Source organism: Pseudophryne corroboree, chromosome 1, assembly GCF_028390025.1.
Source record: "Pseudophryne corroboree isolate aPseCor3 chromosome 1, aPseCor3.hap2, whole genome shotgun sequence".
Taxonomy (NCBI): Eukaryota; Metazoa; Chordata; class Amphibia; order Anura; family Myobatrachidae; genus Pseudophryne; species Pseudophryne corroboree.
This window is the reverse complement of record NC_086444.1, coordinates 370,345,030-370,357,802: the sequence shown is the minus strand read 5'-3', so window position 1 is coordinate 370,357,802 and position 12,773 is coordinate 370,345,030. Positions and strand designations below refer to the sequence as shown.

Here is a 12,773-nt window from a genome sequence, read left to right as displayed (position 1 = left end):
TCTCCCTATAGTGTTTCCCCTCAGTCATTGCTCTCCCTATAGTGTTTCCCCTCATTAGTCATTGCTATCCCTATAGTGTTTCCCCTCAGTCATTGTTCTCCCTATAGTGTTTCCCCTCATTAGTCATTGCTCTTCCTATAGTGTTTCTCCTCATTACTTCTTTCTCTTCCTATATTGTTTCCTCTCATTAGTCATTGTTCTCCCTATAGTGTTTCCCCTTATTAGTCATTGCTCTTTCTATAGTGTTTCCCCTAATTAGTCATTGCTCTTCCTATAGTGTTTCCCCCCATTAGTCATTGCTCCCCCTATAGTGTTTCCCCTCGTTAGTCATTGCTCTCCTTATAGTGTTTTCTCTCATTAGTCATTTTTCTCCCTATAGTGTTTCCCCTTATTAGTCATTGCTCTTCCTATAGTGTTTCCCCCTCATTAGTCATTGCTCTCCCTATAGTGTTTCCCCTCATTAGTCATTGCTCTTCCTATAGTGTTTCCCCTCATTAGTCATTGCCCTCCCTATAGTGTTTCCCCTCACTAGTCATTGCTCTTCCTATAGTGTTTCCCCCCATTAGTCATTGCTCTCCCTATAGTGTTGCCCTCATTAGTCATTGCTCTCCCTATAGTGTTTCCCCTCATTAGTCATTGCTCTCCCTATAGTGTTTCCATTCATTAGTCATTGCTCTCCCTATAGTGTTTCCCCCCATTAGTCATTGCTCTCCCTATAGTGTTGCCCTCATTAGTCATTGCTCTCCCTATAGTGTTTCCCCTCATTAGTCATTGCTCTTCCTATAGTGTTTCCCTTCATTAGTCATTGCTCTCCCTATAGTGTTGCCCTCATTAGTCATTGCTCTCCCTATAGTGTTTCCCCTCATTAATCATTGCCCTCCCTATAGTGTTTCCCCTCACTAGTCATTGCTCTTCCTATAGTGTTTCCCCCCATTAGTCATTGCTCTCCCTATAGTGTTGCCCTCATTAGTCATTGCTCTCCCTATAGTGTTTCCCCTCATTAGTCATTGCTCTCCCTATAGTGTTTCCCTTCATTAGTCATTGCTCTCCCTATAGTGTTTCCCCCCATTAGTCATTGCTCTCCCTATAGTGTTGCCCTCATTAGTCATTGCTCTCCCTATAGTGTTTCCCCTCATTAGTCATTGCTCTTCCTATAGTGTTTCCCTTCATTAGTCATTGCTCTCCCTATAGTGTTTCCCCTCAGTCATTGCTCTCCCTATAGTGTTTCCCCTCATTAGTCATTGCTCTTCCTATAGTGTTTCTCCTCATTACTTCTTTCTCTTCCTATATTGTTTCCTCTCATTAGTCATTGTTCTCCCTATAGTGTTTCCCCATATTAGTCATTGCTCTTTCTATAGTGTTTCCCCTAATTAGTCATTGCTCTTCCTATAGTGTTTCCCCCCATTAGTCATTGCTCTCCCTATAGTGTTTCCCCTCATTAGTCATTGCTCTCCTTATAGTGTTTTCTCTCATTAGTCATTGTTCTCCCTATAGTGTTTCCCCTTATTAGTCATTGCTCTTCCTATAGTGTTTCCCCCTCATTAGTCATTGCCCTCCCTATAGTGTTTCCCCTCACTAATCATTGCTCTCCCTATAGTGTTTCCCCTAATTAGTCATTGCTTTTCCTATAGTGTTTCCCCTCATTAGTCATTACTCTTCCTATAGTGTTTCCCTTCATTAGTCATTGCTCTCCCTATAGTGTTTCCCCGACATTAGTCATTGCTCTCCCTATAGTGTTGCCCTCATTAGTCATTGCTCTCCCTACAGTGTTTCCCCTCATTAGCCATTGCTCTCCCTATAGTGTTTCCCTTCATTAGTCATTGCTGTCCCTATAGTGTTTCCCCTCATTAGTCATTGCTCTCTACAGTGTTTCCCCTCATTAGTCATTGCTCTCCCTAAAGTGTTCCCCTAATTAGTCATTGCTCTCCCTATAGTGTTCCCCTCATTAATCATTGCTCTCCCTATAGTGTTCCCCTCATTAGTCATTGCTCTCCCTATAGTGTTTGTCCTCAGTTCTTTCTCTTCCTATAGTGTTTGTCCTCATTAGTCATTACTGTCCCTATAGTGTTTCCCCTCATTAGTCATTGCTCTCCCTACAATGTTTCCCCTCATTAGTTATTGCTCTCCCTAAAGTGTTCCCCTCATTAGTCATTGCTCTCCCTATAGTGTTCCCCTCATTAGTCATTTCTCTCCCTATAGTGTTTGTCCTCAATTCTTTCTCTCCCTGTAGTGTTTCCCCTCATTAATTATTGCTCTCCCTATAGTGTTTCTTCTCATTAGTCATTGCTCTCCCTATAGTGTTTCCCCTCATTAGTCATTGCTCTCCTTATAGTGTTTCCCCTCAATTATTGCTCTCCCTATACTGTTTCCCGTCATTAGTTATTGCTCTCCCTACAGTGTTTCCCCTCATTAGTCATTGCTCTACCTATAGTGTTTCTCCTCATTAGTCATTGCTCTCCCTACAGTGTTTCCCCTCATTAGTCATTGCTCTCCCTATAGTGTTCCCCTCATTAGTCATTGCTCTCCCTATAGTGTATCTCCTCATTAGTCATTGCTCTCCCTATAGTGTTTCCCCTCATTAGTTATTGCTCTCCCTATAGTGTATCTCCTCATTAGTCATTGCTCTCCCTATAGTGTTTCCCCTCATTAGTCATTGCTCTCCTTATAGTGTTTCCCTTCATTAGTCATTGCTCTCCCTAAAGTGTTCCCCTCATTAGTCATTGCTCTCCCTATAGTGATTCCCCTCATTAGTCATTGCTCTCCCTATAGTGTTCCCCTCATTAGTCATTGCTCTTCCTATAGTGTTTCCCTCCATTAGTCATTGCTCTCCCTATAGTGTTTCCCCTCATTAGTCATTGCTCTCCCTATAGTGTTCCCCTCATTAGTCATTGCTCTCCCTATAGTGTTTGTCCTCATTAGTTCTTTCTCTTCCTATAGTGTTTCCCCTCATTAGTCATTACTCTCCCTATAGTGTTTCTTCTCATAGGCATTGCTCTCCCTATAGTGTTTCTCCTCATTAGTCATTGTTCTTCCTATAGTGTTTCTCCTCATTACTTCTTTCTCTTCCTATAGTGTTTCCCCTCATTAGTCATTGCTCTCCCTATAGTGTTTCCCCTCAATTATTGCTCTCCCTACAGTGTTTCTTCTCATAGGCATTGCTCTCACTATAGTGTTTCTCCTCATTAGTCATTGCTCTCCCTATAGTGTTTCCCCTCAATTATTGCTCTCCCTACAGTGTTTCTTCTCATAGGCATTGCTCTCACTATAGTGTTTCTCCTCATTAGTCATTGCTCTCCCTATAGTGTATCTCCTCATTAGTCATTGCTCTCCCTATAGTGTTTCCCCTCATTAGTTATTGCTCTCCCTATAGTGTATCTCCTCATTAGTCATTGCTCTCCCTATAGTGTTTCCCCTCATTAGTCATTGCTCTCCTTATAGTGTTTCCCTTCATTAGTCATTGCTCTCCCTAAAGTGTTCCCCTCATTAGTCATTGCTCTCCCTATAGTGATTCCCCTCATTAGTCATTGCTCTCCCTATAGTGTTCCCCTCATTAGTCATTGCTCTTCCTATAGTGTTTCCCTCCATTAGTCATTGCTCTCCCTATAGTGTTTCCCCTCATTAGTCATTGCTCTCCCTATAGTGTTCCCCTCATTAGTCATTGCTCTCCCTATAGTGTTTGTCCTCATTAGTTCTTTCTCTTCCTATAGTGTTTCCCCTCATTAGTCATTACTCTCCCTATAGTGTTTCTTCTCATAGGCATTGCTCTCCCTATAGTGTTTCTCCTCATTAGTCATTGTTCTTCCTATAGTGTTTCTCCTCATTACTTCTTTCTCTTCCTATAGTGTTTCCCCTCATTAGTCATTGCTCTCCCTATAGTGTTTCCCCTCAATTATTGCTCTCCCTACAGTGTTTCTTCTCATAGGCATTGCTCTCACTATAGTGTTTCTCCTCATTAGTCATTGCTCTCCCTATAGTGTTTCCCCTCAATTATTGCTCTCCCTACAGTGTTTCTTCTCATAGGCATTGCTCTCACTATAGTGTTTCTCCTCATTAGTCATTGCTCTCCCTATAGTGTTTCCCCTCAATTATTGCTCTCCCTACAGTGTTTCTTCTCATAGGCATTGCTCTCACTATAGTGTTTCCCCTCATTAATTATTGCTCTCCCTATAGTGTTTCTTCTCATTAGTCATTGCTCTCCCTATAGTGTTTCCCCTCATTAGTCATTGCTCTCCCTATAGTGTTTCTCCTCATTAGTCATTGCTCTCCCTATAGTGTTTCCCCTCATTAGTCATTGCTCTCCCTATAGTGTTTCCCCTCAATTATTGCTCTCCCTATAGTGTTTCTCCTCATTAGTTATTGCTCTCCCTACAGTGTTTCCCCTCATTAGCCATTGCTCTCCCTATAGTGTTTCTCCTCATTAGTCATTGCTCTCCCTATAGTGTTTCCCCTCATTAGTCATTGCTCTCCCTATAGTGTTTCCCCTCAATTATTGCTCTCCCTATACTGTTTCCCCTCATTAGTTATTGCTCTCCATACAGTGTTTCCCCTCATTAGTCATTGCTCTACCTATAGTGTTTCTCCTCATTAGTCATTGCTCTCCCTACAGTGTTTCCCCTCATTAGTCATTGCTCTCCCTATAGTGTTCCCCTCATTAGTCATTGCTCTCCCTATAGTGTATCTCCTCATTAGTCATTGCTCTCCCTATAGTGTTTCCCCTCATTAGTTATTGCTCTCCCTAAAGTGTATCTCCTCATTAGTCATTGCTCTCCCTATAGTGTTTCCCCTCATTAGTCATTGCTCTCCTTATAGTGTTTCCCTTCATTAGTCATTGCTCTCCCTAAAGTGTTCCCCTCATTAGTCATTGCTCTCCCTATAGTGATTCCCCTCATTAGTCATTGCTCTCCCTATAGTGTTCCCCTCATTAGTCATTGCTCTTCCTATAGTGTTTCCCTCCATTAGTCATTGCTCTCCCTATAGTGTTTCCCCTCATTAGTCATTGCTCTCCCTATAGTGTTCCCCTCATTAGTCATTGCTCTCCCTATAGTGTTTGTCCTCATTAGTTCTTTCTCTTCCTATAGTGTTTCCCCTTATTAGTCATTACTCTCCCTATAGTGTTTCTTCTCATAGGCATTGCTCTCCCTATAGTGTTTCTCCTCATTAGTCATTGTTCTTCCTATAGTGTTTCTCCTCATTACTTCTTTCTCTTCCTATAGTGTTTACCCTCATTAGTCATTGCTCTCCCTATAGTGTTTCCCCTCAATTATTGCTCTCCCTACAGTGTTTCTTCTCATAGGCATTGCTCTCACTATAGTGTTTCTCCTCATTAGTCATTGCTCTCCCTATAGTGTTTCCCCTCAATTATTGCTCTCCCTACAGTGTTTCTTCTCATAGGCATTGCTCTCACTATAGTGTTTCTCCTCATTAGTCATTGCTCTCCCTACAGTGTTTCACCTCATTAGTCATTGCTCTCCCTATAGTGTTTCTCCTCATTAGTTATTGCTCTCCCTATAGTGTTTCCCCTCATTAGTCATTGCTCTCCCTATAGTGTTTCCCCTGATTAGTTATTGCTCTCCCTATAGTGTTTCCCCTCATTAGTCATTGTTCTCCCTATAGTGTTTCCCCTCATTAGTCATTGTTCTCCCTATAGTGTTTCCCCTCATTAGTCATTGCTCTCCGTATAGTGTTTCCCCTCATTAGTCATTGTTCTCCCTATAGTGTTTCCCCTCATTAGTCATTGCTCTCCCTATAGTGTTTCCCCTGATTAGTTATTGCTCTCCCTATAGCGTTTCCCCTCATTAGTCAGTGTTCTCCCTATAGTGTTTCCCCTCATTAGTCATTGCTCTCCCTATAGTGTTTCCCCTGATTAGTTATTGCTCTCCCTGTAGTATTTCCCCCCATTAGTCATTGCTGTCCCTATAGTGTTTCTCCTCATTAGTCATTACTCTTCCAATAGTTATTCCTCTCATTAGTCATTGCTCTCCCTATAGTGTTTCTCCTCATTAGTCATTGCTCTCCCTATAGTGTTTCTCCTCATTAGTCATTGCTCTCCCTACAGTATTTCCCCCCATTAGTCATTGCTCTCCCTATAGCGTTTCCCCTCATTAGTCATTGCTCTCCCTATAGTGTTTCCCCCCATTAGTCATTGCTCTCCCTATAGTGTTTCCCCTCATTAGTCATTGTTCTCCCTATAGTGTTTCCCCTCATTAGTCATTGCTCTCCCTATAGTGTTTCCCCTGATTAGTTATTGCTCTCCCCATAGCGTTTCCCCTCATTAGTCATTGTTCTCCCTATAGTGTTTCCCCTCATTAGTCATTGCTCTCCCTATAGTGTTTCCCCTGATTAGTTATTGCTCTCCCTATAGTATTTCCCCCCATTAGTCATTGCCGTCCCTATAGTGTTTCTCCTCATTAGTCATTACTCTTCCAATAGTTATTCCCCTCATTAGTCATTGCTCTCCCTATAGTGTTTCTCCTCATTAGTCATTGCTCTCCCTATAGTATTTCCCCCCATTAGTCATTGCTCTCCCTATAGCGTTTCCCCTCATTAGTCATTGCTCTCCCTATAGTGTTCCCCTCATTAGTCATTGCTCTCCCTATAGTGTTTGTCCTCATTAGTTCTTTCTCTTCCTATAGTGTTTCCCCTCATTAGTCATTACTCTCCCTGTAGTGTTTCTTCACATAGGCATTGCTCTCCCTATAGTGTTTCTCCTCATTAGTCATTGTTCTTCCTATAGTGTTTCTCCTCATTACTTCTTTCTCTTCCTATAGTGTTTCCCCTCATTAGTCATTGCTCTCCCTATAGTGTTTCCCCTCAATTATTGCTCTCCCTACAGTGTTTCTTCTCATAGGCATTGCTCTCACTATAGTGTTTCTCCTCATTAGTCATTGCTCTCCCTATAGTGTTTCCCCTCAATTATTGCTCTCCCTACAGTGTTTCTTCTCATAGGCATTGCTCTCACTATAGTGTTTCTCCTCATTAGTCATTGCTCTCCCTATAGTGTTTCCCCTCAATTATTGCTCTCCCTACAGTGTTTCTTCTCATAGGCATTGCTCTCACTATAGTGTTTCTCCTCATTAGTCATTGCTCTCCCTACAGTGTTTCACCTCATTAGTCATTGCTCTCCCTATAGTGTTTCTCCTCATTAGTTATTGCTCTCCCTATAGTGTTTCCCCTCATTAGTCATTGCTCTCCCTATAGTGTTTCCCCTGATTAGTTATTGCTCTCCCTATAGTGTTTCCCCTCATTAGTCATTGTTCTCCCTATAGTGTTTCCCCTCATTAGTCATTGTTCTCCCTATAGTGTTTCCCCTCATTAGTCATTGCTCTCCGTATAGTGTTTCCCCTCATTAGTCATTGTTCTCCCTATAGCGTTTCCCCTCATTAGTCATTGTTCTCCCTATAGTGTTTCCCCTCATTAGTCATTGCTCTCCCTATAGTGTTTCCCCTGATTAGTTATTGCTCTCCCTATAGTATTTCCCCCCATTAGTCATTGCTGTCCCTATAGTGTTTCTCCTCATTAGTCATTACTCTTCCAATAGTTATTCCCCTCATTAGTCATTGCTCTCCCTATAGTGTTTCTCCTCATTAGTCATTGCTCTCCCTATAGTATTTCCCCCCATTAGTCATTGCTCTCCCTATAGCGTTTCCCCTCATTAGTCATTGCTCTCCCTATTGTGTTTCCCCCCATTAGTCATTGCTCTCCCTATAGCGTTTCCCCTCATTAGTATTTGTTCTTCCTATAGTGTTTCCCCTGATTAGTCATTGCTCTCCCTATAGCGTTTCCCCTCATTAGTCATTGTTCTCCCTATAGCGTATCCCCTCATTAGTCATTGTTCTCCCTATAGCGTTTCCCCTCATTAGTCATTGTTCTCCCTATAGCGTATCCCCTCATTAGTCATTGTTCTCCCTATAGTGTTTCTCCTCATTAGTCATTGCTCTCCCTATAGTGTTTCCCCTGATTAGTTATTGCTCTCCCTATAGTATTTCCCCCGATTAGTCATTGCTGTCCCTATAGTGTTTCTCCTCATTAGTCATTACTCTTCCAATAGTTATTCCCCTCATTAGTCATTGCTCTCCCTATAGCGTTTCCCCTCATTAGTCATTGTTCTCCCTATAGCGTTTCCCCTCATTAGTCATTGTTCTCCCTATAGCGTATCCCCTCATTAATCATTGTTCTCCCTATAGTTTTTCTCCTCATTAGTCATTGCTCTCCCTATAGTGTTTCCCCTGATTAGTTATTGCTCTCCCTATAGTATTTCCCCCCATTAGTCATTGCTGTCCCTATAGTGTTTCTCCTCATTAGTCATTGCTCTTCCAATAGTTATTCCCCTCATTAGTCATTGCTCTCCCTATAGCGTTTCCCCTCATTAGTCATTGTTCTCCCTATAGCGTATCCCCTCATTAGTCATTGCTGTCCCTATAGTATTTCTCCTCATTAGTTCTTTCTCTTCCTATAGTGTTTCTCCTCATTGGTTCCTGCGCTCCCCATGGTGCATCCATCTATTCATTTATTGAACAGAGACATGTAGATGTACTATATGTTTTTCAGAAGCAGCTATATAGCAAATTGATGAAGTTACACTCTTTGTGTTCGGACCTACTGGATAATTATAGCTTTGACAATCAGTGTCCCCATCTTTGGAGAGAGGGATTACACACACTATTGTTACCAGCTAGTTATACAAACTGTGTTACATTAGGTATTTGGTATATATTATTATTCTTGAAATAAAAATTTTTTTTTTTTGTCATTTTCACCAAAATATTGATCTTATATGTTATCAGGTTTGCTATTACATGGTCTTTTCTACTTATTGTTTCAGGTTGGCTTGTGACATAAAGGGAAGGGGAATAGAGGCAAACAGGAAACCACAGACAAAATATTAGATAGTGGAAGTAGGGATGGCCATCGTGGGTTAACCATCAATCGTCACCATTTATGGTACCAATGATGGTTTTTCTCAATCGTGTGAAGCCATCTGCAAGGGAACCATCAATGATTTCTCCCCACGATGGTCACCCTCTGCTTTCCCATTCAATGGGCTGCAGGCCCACCAGAGCACTGGGGTGTTTCACGGGTGCTTCAGGGATTGGAGCTAGGCTCTGTGTCCCAGCACCTTTGAGAGAGCAAAATAATAATCGGTGCTTCTTTATCATCAGTGGCATGAAACCATCTGGTTCTCCCCCATCGATGGTAAAAGTATTCTACATTTGACATAGACCATCATTGTTTTAAAAACATTGATCGATAACCATCCCTAAGTGGAAGTAGCAGGGCCTGTTTTGAGCAATGGTGGCTTCTATTACGAGAGAGTCTGAGGTACTTTGTAGGCAGAATTAATCTACTGTGATTACAACTCTGAGCATCACAGTTTAGTCAAATCCTTTTTGTATATCCATACAAAAGATGAAAATAATAGGTGAGAGGCCAAATGCCAATATGTCACTAAAATGAGCATCTGAATGGTGAGGCTCAGACTGTTCCAGGAAGATTGTGGTGTCAGACACACTTCTGTGTAGGGTAAAAGTAATATATAAACTTGTTTTATAAAGTATATATACTTGTTTATTATTGGATCAACTTGCATGTTAGCTGTAGTGGTGCCTTAACTCTCATTTGCTAGTTATAATATTTAAAAATCACAAACTGTAGTTAGTCCAAGGCTAGGGCTATAGGGCCACTTTATTGCTGAGAAAATACAATGCTCTATTACAAGTGGACAAAATTGTATCCAGGCCCATAGGATCTCCCTAGAACAAAACCGCCAATGTATGTGACTCTATAGGATAGACAGGAATGTAGTCATTAAGTCAACAATAACAATGTCAATATTTATAATGTTGACACCACAGTGTCAACTGGTACGATGTTGACATTGTTAATACAGGTTGAGTATCCCATATCCAAATATTCCGAAATACGGAATATTCCGAAATACGGACTTTTTTGAGTGAGAGTGAGATAGTGAAACCTTTGTTTTTTGATGGCTCAATGTACACAAACTTTGTTTAATACACAAAGTTATTAAACATATTGTATTAAATGTCCTTCAGGCTGTGTGTATAAGGTGTATATGAAACATAAATGAATTGTGTGAATGTAGACACACTTTGTTTAATGCACAAAGTTTTAAAAAATATTGGCTAAAATTACCTTCAGGCTGTGTGTTTAGGGTGTATATGTAACATAAATGCATTCTGTGCTTAGATTTAGGTCCCATCATCATAAGATCTCATTATGGTATGCAATTATTCCAAAATACGGAAAAATCCGATATCCAAAATACCTCCGGTCCCAAGCATTTTGGATAAGGGATACTCAACCTGTATGTCAATAGGCAATGTGTTGGCAATGTCAGAATGTTAACATTAGGTTTAGGCTTCGGGGCGGGGGTGCTAAGGTTAGGCAGTAGGTGGTGGTTAGGGTTAGGCTATAGGGGGAAGGGGAGTGTTAGGCACTAGAGCAGTGGTTCCCAAACTTTTTTGAATCACGGCGCCCTAGAGTATCAGAAAAAAAATTTCACAGCACCCCTAGGACAAAAGTTTGTTATTGAGAGATTTAGAAAGAAATATTAAATGAAGTAAATTGTGTTTATATGTCAGCCTTAGTGTACTGAGGAACAGGGTTTAATTCTGTTTGTCCATATATTTTATGACAGGCAGCCACCAGCACTGGTTTTGCCTATTACATTGACCATAAATAATTTAAATTGGTCCTGGACCACCAATCCAAGGCACCCCTGCAAGTGTCCTGAAGCACCCTAGGGTGCCACGGCATACAGTTTGAGAACCACTGTACTAGAGGGAGGGTAGAGATTAGAGTTAGAAGGACTGTATTTACCGGAACACTGATGTAGATGACTCTGATAAAACTGATGGTCACATGACGTCAAGGGCAGTAAAGTGACCACTGGACTACCAAGGTCAATATTTCGGCATTCTATTATGTTGATATTTCATCAATGTCTACATGATGAGTGTCGATATGATCATGTCGATATTCTCATGTCAACATATACTTAATCCTTCAGAGGAAACATGTTGCTCTACTACAGGTTGAGTATCCCTTATCCAAAATGCTTGGGACCAGAGGTATTTTGGATATGGGATTTTTCCGTATTTTGGAATAATTAGATACCATAATGAGATATCATGGTGATGGGACCTAAATCTAAGCACAGAATGCATTTATGTTACACATACACCTTATACACACAGCCTGAAGGTAATTTTACCCAATATTTTTTATAACTTTGTGCATTAAACAAGGTGTGTCTACATTCACACAATTCATTTATGTTTCATATACACCTTATACACACAGCCTGAAGGTCATTTAATACAATATTATTAATAACGTTGTGTATTATTAAACAAAGTTTGTGTACATTGAGCCATCAAAAAACAAAGGTTTCACTATCTCAGTCTCACTCAAAAAAGTCCGTATTTCGGAATATTCCGTATTTCGGAATATTTGGATATGGGATACTCAACCTGTATTGTAATGCAGGGTATAGCTATTCTGATGCTTTATATAAATAAATGTATATGTTCAATTCATACTTACTGTCATATCTCTTCTGTTCTTTCAGAACTTGATGGAAATTCTTCAGAGAAAAAGGAAAGTGATTCCCAGAATAATATGAACTGCTGTTAGAGTCTAACTGTCTTTGCAGCCCTTATTGCCATTAGAGCAAAGGGGTTACAATTACAACCTCAGTGTTTGGCATCCTGAGTTCCCTGGAAACTAAACTGGAAAGGACATCTCATAGCCTGAACATGACAGCATCTCGGTGAGATGCACAAATATCTGTACTGCCCACATCATGCCACTAAGACGATTTTCCCATTGTGTAGACAAATACAGGGAAATCTTCAAACATTTTGTAGCAATAAATAACAAATATGCCTTATGTAATTGAGAATACCAGCCATTTATTTCATTTCACTTATCAAAAGCATGTGCATTTTCTTATTCTTATTTACATACATTTTATAATCATGAAATTAAGTCTTTCAATTGTTTTTTGGTCTTTTGCTCACTGCCATCTGTCTGCTCCATTATATATTGGCTGTTGGCAGGATGTCAATCTGCTTGTGCCATGTAGAAGTTAATGTTTACTGGTGCTCTATTGTGTATAAATGCATGTTATGTCACAGTAGTTGCCCCGGTCTGGCCACCACTCCGTGGCATTGACAACATTAAGGGGGAGATGTACTAAGCAGTAAAAAGAGTGGAGAAGTTGAGCCAGTGGAGAAGTTGCCCATGGCAACCAATCAGCTGCTCTGTATAATTTAATAGTATGCAAATTATATATGTTATTTCAATACTGATTGGTTGCCATGGGAAACTTCTACACTGGCTCACTTCTCCACTCTTTTCACTGCTTAGTACATCTCCCCCTAAATGAGTGCTCTTGATGCTGATAAATAAGCACTCTATTTAACTCATGGCTCTCATTATGTAAATCATGCAGTCTAATTGAGGTCAGGCCTGTTCAGCTGGTGGCCTGCTGTGGACCACATGTGGACCTCTAAAGCCTTTCTGTGGTGGCCAGCTTTTCTGAAAGCTCCAAGAGTATGTTGGATAACATACATTTCTGCTGCGGGGTACACTGGGCTCCACAAGGATAGACATAGGGGTGTAGAGTAGGATCTTGATCCGAGGCACCAACAGGCTGAAAAGCTTTGACTGTTCCCAGAATGCATAGCGCCGCCTCCTCTATAACCCCGCCTCCCTGCACAGGAGCTCAGTTTTGTAGTTGGTGCCGCAGA

At 40.9% G+C, this 12,773-nt stretch overlaps 1 protein-coding gene across 2 annotated transcripts in view; it reads left to right on the top strand.

The window, feature by feature from the left end:
- The window catches only part of RAB36 (RAB36, member RAS oncogene family), a 96,918-nt gene extending 85,002 nt beyond the window's left edge, over positions 1-11,916 (top strand). For both annotated transcript variants that reach the window (XM_063913052.1, XM_063913051.1), the window contains one exon: positions 11,591-11,916. In XM_063913052.1, the coding sequence (XP_063769122.1) occupies positions 11,591-11,655 (65 nt within the window). In that variant the 3' untranslated portion in view covers positions 11,656-11,916. The remainder of the gene's footprint in view (positions 1-11,590) is intronic.
- Positions 11,917-12,773: the final 857 nt, after the last annotated feature.